This window comes from Eschscholzia californica, unplaced genomic scaffold (genome assembly GCF_041429995.1).
Source record: "Eschscholzia californica isolate CP2 unplaced genomic scaffold, dmEscCali1.0.p SCAF_2, whole genome shotgun sequence".
NCBI classification, from domain to species: domain Eukaryota; kingdom Viridiplantae; phylum Streptophyta; class Magnoliopsida; order Ranunculales; family Papaveraceae; genus Eschscholzia; species Eschscholzia californica.
Window position 1 is genome coordinate 29568573 of NW_028238309.1, and position 17404 is coordinate 29585976.

At 36.0% G+C, this 17404-nt stretch overlaps 1 protein-coding gene across 2 annotated transcripts; it reads right to left on the reverse strand.

Moving 5' to 3' along the window:
• Window positions 1–612: 612 nt before the first annotated feature.
• On the reverse strand, window positions 613–16750 carry LOC147557304 (Integrin-linked protein kinase family). 2 transcript variants are annotated; one of them, XM_086658236.1, is made up of 12 exons: window positions 16145–16750; window positions 13115–13189; window positions 12866–12961; window positions 11058–11143; window positions 10745–10865; window positions 9714–9793; window positions 8739–8801; window positions 8472–8590; window positions 6311–6396; window positions 4602–4723; window positions 2554–2665; window positions 613–958 (listed from the first exon to the last, which is right to left on the reverse strand). In XM_086658236.1, exons 1-12 carry the CDS (start codon window positions 16433–16435, stop codon window positions 866–868), a joined length of 1344 nt encoding a protein of 447 aa, XP_086514362.1. In that variant the 5' UTR covers window positions 16436–16750; the 3' UTR covers window positions 613–865. The 2 variants fall into 2 exon arrangements, with proteins under 2 accessions (XP_086514362.1, XP_086514363.1); XM_086658237.1 differs by having other exon boundaries at window positions 13069–13189; window positions 16145–16730.
• Between the last annotated feature and the right edge of the window lie 654 nt (window positions 16751–17404).

Below are 17404 nucleotides of genomic sequence, written 5' to 3' on the forward strand. Positions count from 1 at the left end.
TATAAAAAAGACTCCTCCACCTCATCATCATCTTCTCCGACGAAGGTCGCCGGCCGGCAAATTTTCCGGCCGGCGACCTTCAAACATTAAAAAAGAATTTATCTTTTTCCTCTCTCCTTTTTTCTCTCTCTAATTTTGAAAAAAAATTAGAGAGAGAAAGAGGAGAGAGGAAAAAGATAAATTTTTTTTTTTTATGTTTGAAGGTCGCCGGCGACCTTCGCCAGAGAAGATGATGATGAGGTGGCGAGAAGGTTAGGTGGCAGAGAGAGGTGATGAGATGGAGGAGAACTTTCAAAAAAATGTATTTTGTATTCCATATAAAAATTTATTCCCCGGATAACTTTAAAAAAAATCTGGATTCCCTCGAGAATTTATTCCCCGGAGAATTTTCTTTATTCCCCAAAGCCGCGGCCTTCACATAATTGCTTAAGAATCACAGATCAACCATGTCTAGAGATACATTTATGACGTCATCTTCAGTGGATTCTCGTCAGATCATTCACATGGCGTGTCTATGATCTCTCATGTTCCTTTACACCAAAGAAACTTAGCATTTCAGAAACCAATTCGGAAACAGTGAAAATCAAGCAAAGAAACAGGCACACAAGTGTATAATCCTTCAACAATATTAGAATCTGAGTTCGGTCTTAAGATGAAAATGATTGATAAAATCAATCGTTATTTATATGCAATTCCATTTAATCAAACCATTAAAACTAGTCGGGGAAACCATTGATGGGTATTCAATTTCCCAAAGTAGAATCTCGAAACAGACTGTTAGGTTCACATATGCAGTACAAAATCAAAACTAAAAGGAAAAACAAGCGTACCCATCAAGCAGACAAGGGCGGGAAAGCAATGTTATTCATCTTCTTCTGGAAAAACGAGATGAACGAGTGCTTATGCTATAGTCATCATCTTTCATCTGAATTGCCTCAAAGCATTTCACTGGGTTAAACTGTAAAAAACAGAACCAATAAAAAATAAAGATGACAAACATTAGCTCTCATAAGCTGACCTTTGAATGATATTTATGTAAATGATAAGATTTATGTCAGAGCTCATAATCCTTAATTGCTGAACCGAACAGACAATCTTAAGATTCTTAACTTCTTTTAGTTTTTCTTCTGAAGTGACTTTTGATAATATATTGAATTTTTCTTCTGAAGTGACTTTTTTTCTTCAACCAAGATAACTAATTCTTTTTTGAAAATCACACTTGATGTGATTGTAAGAAATGATCAGAAACATAAAGTATTTTGGAAAAAATATCGGAAGAATATAATGCGTATGCGAAGTATCAACGTACACATAGGAGTTGCAAATCTCGTTTCCCTGAGATAAACTCTGAATGTCAAAGCTTTATCTCTACTTTGAGGCTAGTAAATAAAGATCCAAAAAGCGGGGACAACGATTATGACGGGGTAATTATTCTAACTTTAATTCCTTTAATTCAATCTTTTGACTTCATAATATAAACTTAAAATAAATTTTGTTTATTTCAGTTACAAAGAGCACTTGAATGTATAAAAAAAAACTCACAAAGGAAAAGGCTTTAGATTCCAACATGATCACAAAATTTTGATGACACACAACAAGTGGATGTCAGACATGCCAGAAGAGTCAACATCAAGCAAAAGAGATTCTAATACCACCCATCGGAGGAAATACCAATTGGTTGTAAACAAGCCAAAGAAAATGCAAGAGTTGGGAAAAATTCCACACATTCTATTGCTAAAAACAAAGAAGACAGTAGTTTTTCAAAAGCTCCGATGGAGGGATATTGGGAAAAGAGAGACGAAGAAGCCCAACGGAGAGCAACAAATATGGAAGAAGCTCTATGGATTCAACAAAAGGCTCTACGGGTTCAACAAGAAGCCCAACGGGATCAACAAGAAAACATACGAGTAGAGAGAGAATACAAGAACCGAAAATATGGGGTGAACTTATTGATGATTGATGCTAGGTCTCTCGACGAAGATGGTGCACGAATTCTTAAGGCAGCGCGAGACGCTTATTTATCCGGTCTTCCACGAGACTCAAGAAACCCCTTCCATCTATCTTTAATTATTCTATTGTTGTTTAGTCGTATTTAAGTAGATTTAAATTTTTAATCAATTATTAGTTGTAATCAATGTTGTTTAATCGAACTTATTAAGTAAATTGGAAAATTTCAAATGGAAATTTTCGGCCTAAAGAGATGCTGGGGTTGGAGCTGAATTTTTTAGGCTGAGCTGAGGCTGAAAATTTTGGGTGAAAAAGTGATTTTTTTTTTCGGCATAAGACAAGCTGGGGTTGGAGTTCCTCGAATACTTCTAACACAAAAAGGAATTAAGAGTAAATAACATAGTTCAAACTTTATGACACACCCGTTTCAAGATTATTTTCAAGTAAAATATACTGCGGTAATGTGGTCGCACTAAGTCTGAATAACTAGATTTATTATGAAGATGGTCCACATAATTATAACTTAGAAAGCCATCCAGACAAAAGATCAACCCGGAAACCATAGTTCATAAGAATGTTTCAACACTTAAAAGTAAAAATACGGACCTTGCAACGCCTCTTTTGGAAAAGATGATTATCAATGACGTCGAGCTTTGTAATAATTTCTCTAAATGTTGGTCTACTAGCTGGATTGTCGTTCCAACAATACTCAATCAATCTGTAAGAGATGAATGTATTAGACATATTAACAAGATTTTCATAACTAGAGGTTTTAAACATGATAAGACTTCATGTTAACAAGGTCCGACAATAAATCCACCATGGCTCTATTACTTATTCTGGTTACCCACCTTGTTTTTATGAATTGATGTGTGACAATAGTAACCTTTGGTTTACGGTAATTCATATAATTATACTCGTGGTGATCATTTCATTTAGTCGTCAATTTTATAAATAGTATGTATATTGTACATCAAACAGCCATATTCTATATTTTATGATATGAGAGTGATATGCAAATGGGCCTGTAGCTGTATATCCCCTCCAAGATTTAGGAGGTCCTGGGTTCGATACTTGGGGACCGTAGTTATCCTCTCGTATTACTCCATGTAATTATAGTTGTAAATAAAAATTTTAAGTAGTTATCATTGCCTTCAAATGTTAGTTATCAAAATCTTTAGGATTTACTATCTGCATTTCGTCTAAGTTTCATGGCAGTTTATGTGCTTATTCCATCTTACCGATGTATCTATGTCACATGCCTTAAAGTATTCGCATGCAGTGTGATGTAGTGGTCTTCCAAAAAATTCTGAAGAAATTTATTCTCCCCCACAGATTTGTTCGTCGGATACTTTGAGGTTTTCTATAATGGTTTCGCATGGATACTCTGAAGGTAAGAAAGGGCTTCGAGAAGGGTGCGTGATATCACCATACCTGTTTGTTATGGTAATGAGGTTTTTGCAGCCTTTTTTTTGAATGATTTGAATTAATTAAAAGGAAAAAACTATGTACCAAAAAAAAAGGGGGAGGGGGGAAGGCTTTTGCACCCCTCATTGCTAAGGAAGAGGTTGAAGGAAGATTCAAACTTCACCCACCGACACCGTATAAGGATCCTTAGTTACCCACTTGTGTTTTGCGAATTATCTGACGGTTATTAGCAAGGAAGATGAAGGTTCAGTCAGACTCGTGTATTGCAAAAATTATTTATGAGTATAGGCCTTGAAGTTAATGTGGGGTACTGTTTTCTGTGATTGTATGACGTCAGATCAGAAGGACAATTTCAGGCTTCGGTTGGGATTTCAGCTGGGTGTTTTGCCAATTCGGTGCCTGGATTTGTCACTTCTTTCATCTCGGATTTCCGACAGTGATAGCATCCCACTCATCACCAGAATCCAGGAGAGGGTCAAGTCATGGAAGGCAAGGTTTCTGTTCCAAGTAGGGGGAGTTATATTTATTAAAGCAGCTATAAACAGTATGCTTATTTACATGGAAGGCGAGGTCTTTGTGCTACCTAAGCTAGTCTTCGGGGAAATTAACCAAATCATTGGCAAGTTTATATGGACAGGATTTGATAAGGTATTGAAGAGCCCGGCACTGAAGTGGCACTCAGTATGTCGACCTAAAGAAAGGTACTTCACGTCAAAGATACAGAAACACAGAATGTGGCACTTAACCTCCGACATGTGTGGGATGTGGCTACCATTGACGACACCTTATTGGTACAACGGGTTCGAAGGAACCTGGCACGTAACAACAACTTCTGGACTATGCACATACCAAAGAAGTGTTCATGGTGTTGGGCGTGTATTGTTAACAGCCGAACCATTGCCCAAATCACCATCTTCCACTGTGATGGTTGAAACTTGAAAGAAAATATTGGAGCTGACATATGGCACCCTTTGGAGTTAAGAGACAATTTAGGAGTTAAGAGACATCTTAGGCAGACGGAATTGGAGTAATTCAGCTAAGAACGACTTAATTATTTTTTTATTTGTTTATATATGTTTATGATGTAAATATGTAATTAGATAGATCTATTTCCACCTTTACTTGTTTCTTGTTAGGTTGGCCCTCCGCCCCAACCCAACAAGAGATGACAAATTTCCAGTAGATCAATTACAAAAACAAAGAAATGACAAAATTGAAGAACTTACTCTCTTAAACCAAATCTGTAAAGCTTTGCAGGAGCTCTGAAAGGTGGCCTTTCTTTCTCAGCATATGCTTTAGGAACTTCGTCTTCCTGTTTCGTGGAAAATGGTGGGCATCCTTCAAGCATCTAGAGGAGAACATATAGAAAATGGTAGATTATGAGCATCTGACAAACAAAATCAGAGTGATTGCAATTAAAGATTAACATTTGAAGTAGAGAAACAAGAACCAACACAAGCAACATATGTAGAATCATATCCACAAAATGTTTTGAGTCTTCTAATTGCTGCATTTCAGTTTTGAGGTTGACAGAAATTAAACTAGCTATTGATGTTTTTCAGTGGTGTTCGCAGCTTGTTTAGGACTCTGGACTGGCCGACTGGGTCTGTGGCTTAAGAGGTAATCTTAAACCTTGACCACCACAATCAAAAGTCAACTGCGAGGTATGGTGTGGGGAAAATAAAACGTGAAGACTGAAGAAAATAAATTGATGGAGATATTAGATAAATATCTGAACTCTAATAGAAATATAAGTACAAATACGCCCTAGAATGCTGTATAGAGTTGTGAGTTGAAACTGCACATCTATTACCAGCCCAAACATTGGAATGAGGTATAGATGGTAATGCTAACATGTCTGAGGACATAGTAAGCAGAGTATTTAAGTAGATATCCTGACTGAGCAAGATCGAGTTCTTGGATTCAGTAATATTATATATGACTTCACAGATCAACTTAATATGAGAGGATATAGCTTGGTAAACAGATGGGTTATGTGTCAGAAGGATTCAGAATCAGTTGATCACATCTTCGTACACTGCCCAGTGGCAGAAGACGTATGGTTTTACTTCATTGGATCACTCAAGGTCAGTTGGTGTAGAGCAAGGACGATTGGATGGAATCTAGAGAAATAGGATGGACTAAGCAAAACAGAAGAAAGATCTTCAAAGAGGAAAACTAAATTGCAGAGTCGTGGCGGAGGATGTTAAAGGAAACCTATTTCATTGGACTAGAAATCTACAATATTATAAAATGTTATTGTATTAAGACTTCGTACATAATTGGGAAGCCTGGATATCGTTAATAGTCTCATAACTGCATAGGCCCCTTGGGCTCCATTGTACCTCATTTTTTATTGATAAAATTCATTCAGAGTTTCAAAAAGAAAATCACAGAAACTGCACACATGATTACGAGATGAAGCAAGTCACAACTTATAAAACTTAGAAGATTAAGGAGTTTCATCGGCAAAGACCCAAGGTGATAATAGTCAAACCCGAAAGAATATAAAGTAAAATCAAAATTGACTTCAAGCTTCACATGTCGAATCTTGTTAAAAAGGATTTTTTTTTTTAAAAAAAGATTTGAATGAATATATAAAGGACAAAACAATACAGGGCTAGAAGGGAAGCTAAGGATTAACAGGACTTTTCACGACATCCATCCTTCCCAATTTACGACTAAATCAAGAAAAGAAATATTTTTAAAGGACTCTAAGTTTCTTAACCATAAGAAGACCGTTCCCTTAATATCTTCGATATCCAAAGTCCACTATACTCGATAAATTTTCCTCCTTGAAAATCTTATCGTTAAAAAGGAAAACAAAAAGACCAACTGTGGGTATCAATTACAAAGAAGATTGGAAGAATAAACCTAAAAGATCTCACTATTTTGACAAAGAATCAAGAAATGATACTTATAGAGGAAACTTTACCTCTTGGAGGATCAATGCAAATGAAAAGACATCCACTTTTTCATCGTATTCTTCATTTCTAAAAACTTCTGGTGCCACATATCGACCTGTTGAAAACGATTAAGCAAGCATTGATAGCCCGAAAGAAATGAAGGAAAGTGAAATCATATATTTCCTTTACAAGTCTTACACCTGAAATCAAATGGCGTGAACGTTTTTGAGTATAAATGGGAGGGGATTAAGTTTACTAGCAAATTAGATGAATAAGGACAACTTTAGTAGTATAGTACTATAGTCTATATGTTGCTGTATTCTCCATTTCTTTTAAGGGAAAACTGGACAAAACTCTCAAAGCCATTTTTTCGTCAAAAAGGATTCATCAATTTTTATTACCAGATATATGGCTTGCACAAAGTGGTGCTCAAAAGGCCAGGCCGGGCCTCCAACCTGGGCTGGATGAACAAGGCCAGCCCGGGACCAGAAACTGACCCGGGTCTGACCAGGCCGGCCAGTAGGCCACTGTTACGGGCCAGACCGTCAGTGCTTTTTTTTAAAAAAAAATCAAGTTTACTTTTTTTCAAATTACTTTTTTAAAAGAAAATCAATACTAGATTTGTAGTAGGGTAATAAATACCGGATAATAAATTGGTAGCTTTATAAAATACCGTTAGAAAATCTGAAAATGAATCACATTTTTGAAAATCATGCATACTCAAAATAAATTGATTTTCAAATCCAATAGAGTCAATAATTACTTCTTCATAACCTTTATATGATTTCAACATTAGACATGTTGCATTTTAACGAGTAGGTTAATCCATCATAAAAAATTTGGGTTTTAGGCCCCTATCTACACACAATTTCCAGTATTGTTGCAATCTAGAATTTGAAGTAGAAATTTACACAATAGCATCAAAAATATTTCCAATAAAATTAAGATCCTTATCATGTGCAATTGTTCTAATACCATCTTGAACAACTAAACTAAAGATACGACATGTGCATCTAACATGAATAATTTTAGAACCAAAAAGTTCATTAACATGCCAAGTTTGAAATAAAGACATTGCACTTGTTATAGCGCTAGCATTACCAAAATTAATACTACACTTACTCATAATATCATATTCTCTAAATATGTTATATCTGCTTTGATATATTTGACTACCATCATGAAGGTAGCTACATAATGAAAGACCAATAATACGTTTACATAAAATCCAAGTCTCAGGATTAATATAACGTGCGGTTACAACAAGATAGCCAAATTTGTTGATACCACTCCATATATCCGAAGTAAAAGAAATTCCACCTTTTACATTTTGTAGTTCATTTATCAAAAAAAAATTTTGGTTTTTAAAAAGTTCCATGATGTCTCTCCTAGTGGTGTGTCTACTAGTTTTACGATATAGGGGTTGTATGGATTTTTTAATCCAACGTTCTAACTTCTCATCTTCGGCAAATTGTAAGGGTTGTTCATGACATGCTATATGTAAAGCTAATTCTTTCCTCATTTTACAACTGTCATATGTAAATAATTGTTGGGTACTAGTACTTGCAACTATGGTTGTTTGTGTAGGAACACCTCCTTCATGCTTAGGTTTACAAGTTAGTAAATGTCGTTTTAAAGTAGATGACCCTTTCGAAGGGTCTCTAACATAATCTCTTTTGCAAAATATACAAACAACCCTCATGGATTGTTTCCATATGATCGTTCTTTCTTCCATCGTAAAATAGTTCCACGCGTCCGATTTCAACTTTCTCTTCTTAGATGTTTGGGTTACACTAGGTTCTTCACTCGACATAAAGACATTATCATCTCCCAAAGGACTACCAAAGTCATAATCATTTACACTAATATTAACATTATCGAAGGTATCCATAACTAATGAGAGGGTAAGAGAAGAGAATTATTTAAGAAAATATAAATAGCTTGATAAAGAAAAAAATTACTTACTTGATATAATTAATTGAAGTTTTTGATTAATTGATCACTACTTCACTAGAATAACAAATTGTTCACTTGTAGTCTTGAATAATTGATCACTTGAAATCTTATCACCAAAATAATTAATGGAACTTATACTAGATGTCTACATTACTTGAAAGTTTGACCACTGATCGCTAGAGGCATAGAGGTATATACGAAGAGCTCAAAAGAACAACAAACAGGGGAACTTACAAGTAGTTTCCATGCATAGGATGGGCTTATCTTCTTTGACTGTTTTAGCAACTTTTAGCAGCTTGCTGATTCCAAAATCTGCAACCTTCAGATGGCCAGAATCATCCCGCAGAATATTTCTGTTATCTTACTCAAATAGAATGTAAGAAACACTGAAATTTAAGATTTTTCATGTAGAGTTGTAGACTGAGCTTTTATTTGGACTGGTATAGTATGCAATCCTAGAGTAAGAAGTTTCTGAAGATCAAGTTGAACATGAACACTTACGAAGGCTCAAGGTCACGGTGAATTATTGCTCCAGGCCTAGTCTCATGCAAGTAATTCATTCCCCTGGAAATTTAACAAATACAATGAAATAAAGGATATAGGTAGCTTCAAAAGTCATAAATAGATAATCTTTTATTTTCAGAATATGTAGATGCATCAAACCAAGATAGAAACCAGCACCAGCCTTCGGATTGATGTTTTAAGTTTTCATCCTCAAAATGAAATGTATCTTTCAAGGAGTCTCTCTTTGTTCATTAGTTTTTATCAAAATAGTATCCCTGTTACCTCTTGGTGTTGTTTCTTTCTTTTCTGTGCATCTTTACCCTCTTCTATCCAGTGTAGACTTTTGTATTCCTAGTATCTCCATGAACCATTTCAAAAGATAATGAACTTTGGTAGTTTTTTTCTTTTGCTTCTTATCCTTTTAGTTTAATAATAATACAATGTTTAGAGATTAGATTTCTCTCTTTTACCCAAAATATAGAACGGAGTCGAGGCTAATGAAGGGAATGAGACTTTTCTTCTGTTTTTTAACTCCATCTTTTAACTTCAAAATTTTTGTCGAGTACTGATGCTTAGTTAATGCTTTTCTAGTGATTATATAGCTACTTGCTTAGATTATTTCCATTACTTGTTGAATGGTATCAGCATAGAGGCCAAGATATAGGAAATATCTCCTAGCTGAAGTTTACATGCGCACATAAAGAAGTGAATTTGAATTTTGGGGTGAACATGTTTAACGAAATCGCTTAACAAGGGTTAGGCAAGTTCAGAGATCAGTTGCCTCACTTCGCAATTCGGTCAACATATATATTAATTAACAAATTGATCAGTTACTTAATTCATATCAGTGGGCATTCGAAATATTTTAAAAAACTCAACCCAACATATGCAGAAAGGAAAAAAGTATAAATAAAAAAGTAAAAACAAGATAAACTAACAAATAAGCAATAGAATCCAAATTAGAGTACACACCTTGCAATGTCAAGGGCAAACCTCACTCCCATTATTGCCTTCAATGCTCCTTTTCTTTTCAAAAATGCGCGTAAATCACCCTGCACAAAAAACAGAACCGAATGGTACATCTAAAATGAAAGTAATTTCTCGAAATCAAGTTCACGGTACTAAAACTACCAGATGGAAAGTTCATAAGACTTGGCAATTTTCTAAACAAGTCTTGGCAATTGTGATATCTCATGTACGACTTCGGTAAATTTTTATTGTAAACTAGTGAAGTTTGTAAAAGAGTTTAACCACATAACATTAAAATAAAGTACATAAGCGTAAACAACCAAACATCCTTAAAGCGATGCTCAGTGTTAGCGTGCTACTTCTATCATTCTAGGGAGACGACTAACTATGCTTTTTCCTACAAACACCGCATTGACGCACTAATATACCGTAATATTCAGACAAGGTGACAACAATATATACATGTGTCTGTTATTAGACTATTACAGACACAATAACTGTCCAGCCCGAGATTCCTTCCACTCAAGGTGGTGAATCGCGAAATATTTGGAATTCCTGGTAATCCCAATTTGCAACTATTACTCAGCCAAGTGCTTGACTTCATATATCAAGCCATAGCTAACTTATATGAAGAATGTGTCAGATATTGCTAGTCTTCAAGGAGGAGCTGACAACTTGGAAAATGCATGTCTGAATCTGAACCGAAGTGAGGTATGTAAAAAAGTATGCTTGAATAGTTTTAAACACTGAAAGAGAAAAGAGTAATACTCAAGACACTTACTAATCACATGAACTCGAAAGAAAGCATCAGTACAAAAAGTTGTCTCGTAGAGAGAAAGAAAGTCATGAAATAATAAACACGAAAGAGCAAGATGTGAGTGCTAACAATGCTGATCAGTATTGAAGTCCTAGCACTAACAACTCAAAGCTCAATAAGTTCATGTTCTGCAGACAAACTTAGATCCAACTTCGCTATGAAAAAATTTGATAATGAAAAAGTGGATAGAACTATTGACTTAGACATTAGGCAAAACCTTGCGCAAGTATTCAGTGACAATCATCATTGGACTACTTTGTGTTACAGCACCCAAAAATTGGACAACATTTGGATGTCGTATCTTTTGAAGCAATGCAAGCTCATCTATAAAAGCCTTTCTGCAAGGGAAAAAAAATAAATGAAGACTAAATGTCAAGGACAAATGAAATATCCTAAATTAGTTAGAGAAAGATAAGAGTAACACCAAATAACATTTGAATTTAAGTAGATATTATTCGGCCATACTCACAGCAGATCAGAACATGTAAATGTAAACACTAAAATTCACTAGTAATGAAAAACCAACCCACACTTTATCCTCATCAGTGACCAAATCTTCCCCAATCTTCTTCACTGCTACTTGAATTCCACGCCATAATGCAGTACGAAATGTACCCTATAACATTTTCCACATTACAAAATAAAACATAGATATTAACAATGGGATACAGAAATGACATAATAATTCCCGCATTAACTTTTTATCCCCTTTATGACAAAGGGTAGGCAACATTAAAGCACAAGTTTGTAACATAATGTCAGAACTCAAGTGCATGCATTCTTAGTAGGGGTTATTGGTTCAGAATTTATATTAGGATTTCAAAGTCCTTAAGAACTTTGAATGCCAGCTTTATTGGTTCAGAACTTCTATTCAAAACATTGAAATTCAACGTGTTGGTACAGAGCTTATTTTTCGAACTTCTAAATGATGTCTTATTCGTTTTTTATGAAAATTTCAGAGTTAACCTTGGCGAGAACTTCGGAGAGTTCTCAAAGATCACCGCCTGACAATGTTAGCTGAAACTTCCAATTGTGACGTATTTGTATTAGGGGTGTACATAAAAAGTTGAAACAAGCCAAAACCCATTTTTATCTCTCTTTCTCATAATTGTTCTCTTCCTTCACCCCCTCTCTCACAAAAGCATCACCCCTCTCCCTCTCTCTCTCTCACCAAAGCATCAACCCTCCTCCCTCTCTCTCTCTCTCTCACCAAAGCATCAACCCTCCTCCCTCTCTCTCTCTCTCTCTCTCTCAAAATAATTTGCATCTCTCCGAAGAATCAGGACATCTTGTTTCAACCTTAAAGCTCAACAGAACAAATATCCAACCACCCGAGTATAAAGATTATAGAGAGATAGAGAGAGGGGCTAAAACCCAATCTTTCACCGAAACTAGTCTAGGAGTGGCATCTGTTTCAGCAATTTGTAGGTCTAAGATCCCCACCATTGTCTTCTTCTCACTTCTCGAAACCTTCTATTCCTTCAAATCCCCCATAGACAACTTTTTCCCCAATAGTCTCTGTAGTTGCCATCTCCAACAGAAAAATGAGAGGAAGATAGAGAAAGAAAAATATAGAATCTAACGTGAGATGTCAAACGACACCCATGCAAGGTGGTTTCTTTCACTATTGAACCTTTCCATGCGGAACTTGAAAAGTATGACTACATCTCTGAAACTGGCACCAAGTTATAAGGAATAATTTATTTCCGAGTAATGCTCACAATGTTTGATATGAAGGAAGTGCATGTTATGCAACCAATTTCCACCAATCCAAGGGAGCCAGATTTAGTGCACTTCCCATATAACAAATTGCAAAACCAAGCTGATTTATGCAAAACCCGTACAAAGTCTTGGAAATGAAGTCCTACAGATACCCCAATAGCTTTTAGAAACTAGTAGTTTGTCTCGGGACCACGTGTACATTTTGCAGCGAGATTTACGGTTATAGAAGAAGGAAACAACAGAAACTTTTTAAGTCAACTAAAGCAGCAACCAAAAATGCATTCGCATTAGAAACATATAGTGAGCCGCCTTTCTATGGAACTCTTTGAGCATCTCTTTTAAAATCGAGTTAGTTCTTATACCAAGCATACCATGAGTCGCTCCAAGCTTTAAATGTTTTAGATAAGATTGTGGTTAGCTAATTATGGTAGAATAAAGCAGAGGAACTTAGAAGCACCTAATATTATATTATTATCTATACATTAGAAACATATGTAGTCAATACGCATAGCAGAACCCTTTGTCTGGCTTCCACAGACAGCTAGGTGTGACACGCTCTTTTGGAGGGAATTAGAATTCTAATAAATAAATTGGATTATCATAAGAATATAGTTACCTTAGTTATCTCAACACTATTAGTAAAATCAAGCTCATTTGGGTTGATCTCATATTCTGGGACCTCACGGGAACTTTGGACATGCATTGGAGCATTCTGTAGTGGCATAAACAAAAAAAAAATGTTTCAGCAGAAATGGTAGGTCGGAAAGAGAAAGAAAGAAAGAAAAACACAAGAAGCCATAAGGCACATGCAGAACTTACCAATTTATAAACAAAAGTTAACATCTCGAAGATGAATAGAACATACCAGAGGCTTTGCACCATGTCCCTCCAAAATCTTGATCACGTTATGGTGCTTATAGTATATTGCATCTGCAAGAGGCTGCTTATGAAATAAATCAGATTAAGGCAAGATAAAAGGAAAAATTTTATTGTTGCTAATACTACCTCGGGCAGTAATAGGAAGTTTAAATTCTCATGCTCACCCGTGCTAGGAAACTGATTAGAAATATTTATCTACGTCCATTATATTTTGTTGCTTTGCTTATGTTTCAACAAGTTCCGTTAAGGCAGATAGGGCATGCGCCTTAAACCTATCTAGTTTTACCTAGGAAGGATAGTCAATTGTGAACTAAGTATTTGTTAGTTTCGGTGTGCCGATTCAACAAGTTGACGCGGCGAGTCTTTTAACCGATATACTGGTGAAACTGATTCTTACTTGACTTTACAGGTAAACATCCGAAGATACTTTCATTCTAAATTACTGAAGAAAGACTAAGGAAGAGACAATTCAATATCTTTCGTGTTTCTGTCCAATAGTGTTCGTTATCAGGAACAGATGATTTATAGCCGAACCTTACTATTGATATAAGATTGAAAAGAGGAATTGTACTCCATAGGTGCTTTTTGAGTTATTGCTTCAAAAATCAATACACTTCTTGCTCGAAAGATCAGAACCTCTTTGATTTCGAAATCGGATAAATTAAAAAGAAAAAGAAAAAGAAAAATCGGAGGATTAGAAAAAGAATTTTCAATCGACGCAGGGATTTCCTCTTACCTTAAGACAATTGACACCCTGCATAGTACCAGACAGCTACTGCCGTTTGTCTCCTAGGATAACACAATCAACCTTTTCATTCGATGGTACTTCAGATTAGAGAACAGTCCAACGAAAGTAGACTAAGCTACGTCTTGGTGAGAACGGACCGGAATTACTTCTTACGAAACTCCTTAAAACCTCTCTTAAATCTTATTTTTATACCCTTTAAAATGAACTTGTAATAATGTTTGATGCTCTAATCAAAATGGAATAAAATTTGGAGTTGATTTGGGGTCCTAATTATAGGAATCACATAGAATTAGGGACACATTTGTTCAACAAACGGTGATGGTTTATAAAGGAAAGTGTCGTTTCTTTCAAATTATATGTCGGCTGCGATTTGGAGCCTTGGATCTAGGGAAATACTTGGGGTAGAACGTGATCGGTAGGATCTATCCCGAATCTGCCTGAAAAACCAAGCCAAGTGCCCTTTAGATTTACCAGATCTCGCGGGAAAAATGCGCACCGTTGCATCTGGTGTGTTCCCAAATATTAAAATAAGAGACTTTGTTTTCATTTTGGCCTGGAACAACTTGGTTTTCATGTGTGCTCTAGGGAAGTCAGCCATTACGACCGCCTCACAGAACCGACACCAATTCTTACACCATAGATTATCCTAATAAAGAGATAAATCATTGCAAACAACACTAAATCATCCTACGAATGGGTACGAGATAAATCACTTTCAGTGTTACGGTCGAGTCGTTATATAACTTCAGTTTTTCCATTTAACATACATTTTGGGATCTCCAATCACATAGGTTGGGTTTGACTTTACTCATTTACATTAGGCAAAAGTCTCATTCCCCTTGATGAAGCAACTACGGTGTATATTATGTCGACTACAAATGTGTAGGGAGTTACCTTTATACATTTTACTATGTGTCATTCAAATAGTTGTCTTATTATCACAGTGTATATTAATTGCAAGCACTTGCGACCATATGGGAATATCCTCTAGGACGTGTCGCAATTATTTTGCCTCTTCTCTTACTTTATCCGGAGCAATGAATTTTAAATTCATTGTTCTAGCAATGCAAGTCTGCTTTGAGGGTTTCCATGATATGGCAGTCCCACCTAGTGTGAAACTGTGAATATGTATCCACTGGTTGAGTTGATGCCATCAGTATCTGAGATTCAATTCACATCCGCATATCCTTCAAATACATTAGATATTTGGTACATAATCAGCCTATACTCTTTAGTCTGTCTCAAATGTTTGAGTACCCTCATCATAGCAGTCCCCTGTCCCTTACACAGATTGCTTGTAAGCTTAATCAGTTTGCTGACTGAATATGCTACGTCCGAACGGTACAATTCAACAAGTACATTAGACACCCAGTGATCTTTGAATACCTTAACTTGTTAACTCTTTAGCCGCGAGTTTTCATCTAGTGTATGGTCGGATATATCGGTTGTCTAAACTATAATCATGTCATTCTGATTGAATTTCTATAGGATATAGGATCTTCTCGACGTAGTCTGAGATAGTTTTATCCCGAAAATGACTTCAGCTCTACCTAAGCCTTTCATGTCGAAATTCTTAGACAACATTTTCAAAGTTGTTATGACATCTATATTATCTCCCATTATTAACATGACATCTAACTATCTAAGTAGAGGCATAGGATTACACATCCTTCCTCAGTGACATGAGTTGTCATTTGGATGTCTAGTTATTGCAAAACGAACCTCAATCTAGCTTTTTCATCTTACCTTTAGTCCCTATTTTAACTAAAAAACATTTAACAAGAATATCTCATTCATCCAAAATCGCATTTGAGCAATTCTTGGCGCAAACTTTAAGAGCTCGACGAGACAAATGCAATAAAGTCTCTCCTTTCTGAGTTTGACGATTCAAAATTGATCCAAAATTGGCTCCGATTCCAACAATGATGTTTGATATTTCAGCCGTTTCAAGTTCAATGAGAGAATCCAGAATCCGTGAACTATTATAGATGCCTAAGAAGCCAAAATTAGGGAAGTTGAAGAGGAATGAACTCCATTTTAGTAGATGTTCCAATTTTAATTTGGAAAAACCTAGCTAAGTAGCTATCCAGGACCATGAGTATTGGAACTCATGAAAACACCTAGCTAAGCATGCATGATTTATACAATTGTGAGAAAATCAATTGGAGGAAAAAAGAACTGAGTTAGTTTATCTAAAGAACTTGAAACAAAAAAGAATTTAATAAGACATTGGGATTGTTTAGCAACATGTTACGAAATTGAACATACCGTGCTGCCCCATCGATCTTTTGGATCAATATCCGCACCCCGCTGAATCAATAATTCAACAACATCGGTACGGCCTTGACAAGCAGCAATATGAAGAGCAGTTCGTCCATCAATATCCCTAAAATTAACATTCGTTCCTAACTCCAAAAGCTCATTCATTCCTTCAAGATCACCTTCATTAGCAAGATACATCAAACGAACAGTAGAATCAATAGCTACAGTAGTTTCAAAATCCCCATCATCAACTCCGGATACTTCTTCTGTTTCCAGCGGAAGTGATGATTGCTTCATCTTCGTCTTGGTTTTTCCTTCCAGATCCAAAATTAACCTAGAACCTTCTCTGTACAGGACTTTTCTTGAATTTTAAACGTATAAATCCGAATAAGTTTCCTTATAAAATCTGAGATTCTATTGACGGCTTAATCGAACAGTAACGAGAATATCATGAGCAATGTTTCAGGAGTCATTTGACACAAAGAATGAGATGAAGAAGATCAGAGAACTTTGAAGAAAGAGACGGCGTTTGATTTTTTGCATTTAGTGATTTTGAGGGGGCAATTGTAGGTCGTTTGTTTTTTCATTTGATGAGTGAAAATCACTTTTAGGGGTGTTAAAGTAAGGTATCGTTTGACAATCAAAAGTAAAAATTCTTCTATTTTCAGTAGAAGTTCTTTTACTTTAGAAAAATAAAAAAATTATCTTAACTATGTTTGGAGAAAATATTATTTATAAATAAAAAAGTAAAAACATCAAAAAATTAGTTTGATAATGTGATTTTCATGATTACTCTTTTGGAAGAAGTGTTAGTGACATTGGTAGTAGTGGTGGTGATATTGGATATATGGTGGTGGTGGAGGTATGATGGTTGTGGTGGTGGAAGTATGGGCTAGTGGTGGATGTACGGGTTGGTGTTGGTGGAGGCACAACAGTGGTGGAGGTATGGGATAGTGGTAGGATGTATTATAGTGGTGGTGGTGGTGAAAGTACGGTTGTAGTACAAGTACATTGATGGTAGTGGTGGTTGAGATACAAATGGTGGTGGTGGTTGAGGTATGTGATGGTGGTGGTGGAAGGCATGATGGTTGTGGAGGTATGGTGGATATACGATGGAGGTATGGGATAGTGGTGGTGGATGTATAACGGCGGTGGTTGTGGTGGTGGTGGTAGAGGAGGTAAGGTGGTGATGCAAGTATATTAATTGTAGTGGTGGTTGTTGAGATACAAATGGTGGTGGTGGCGGTTGAGATACAATGGTGGTGG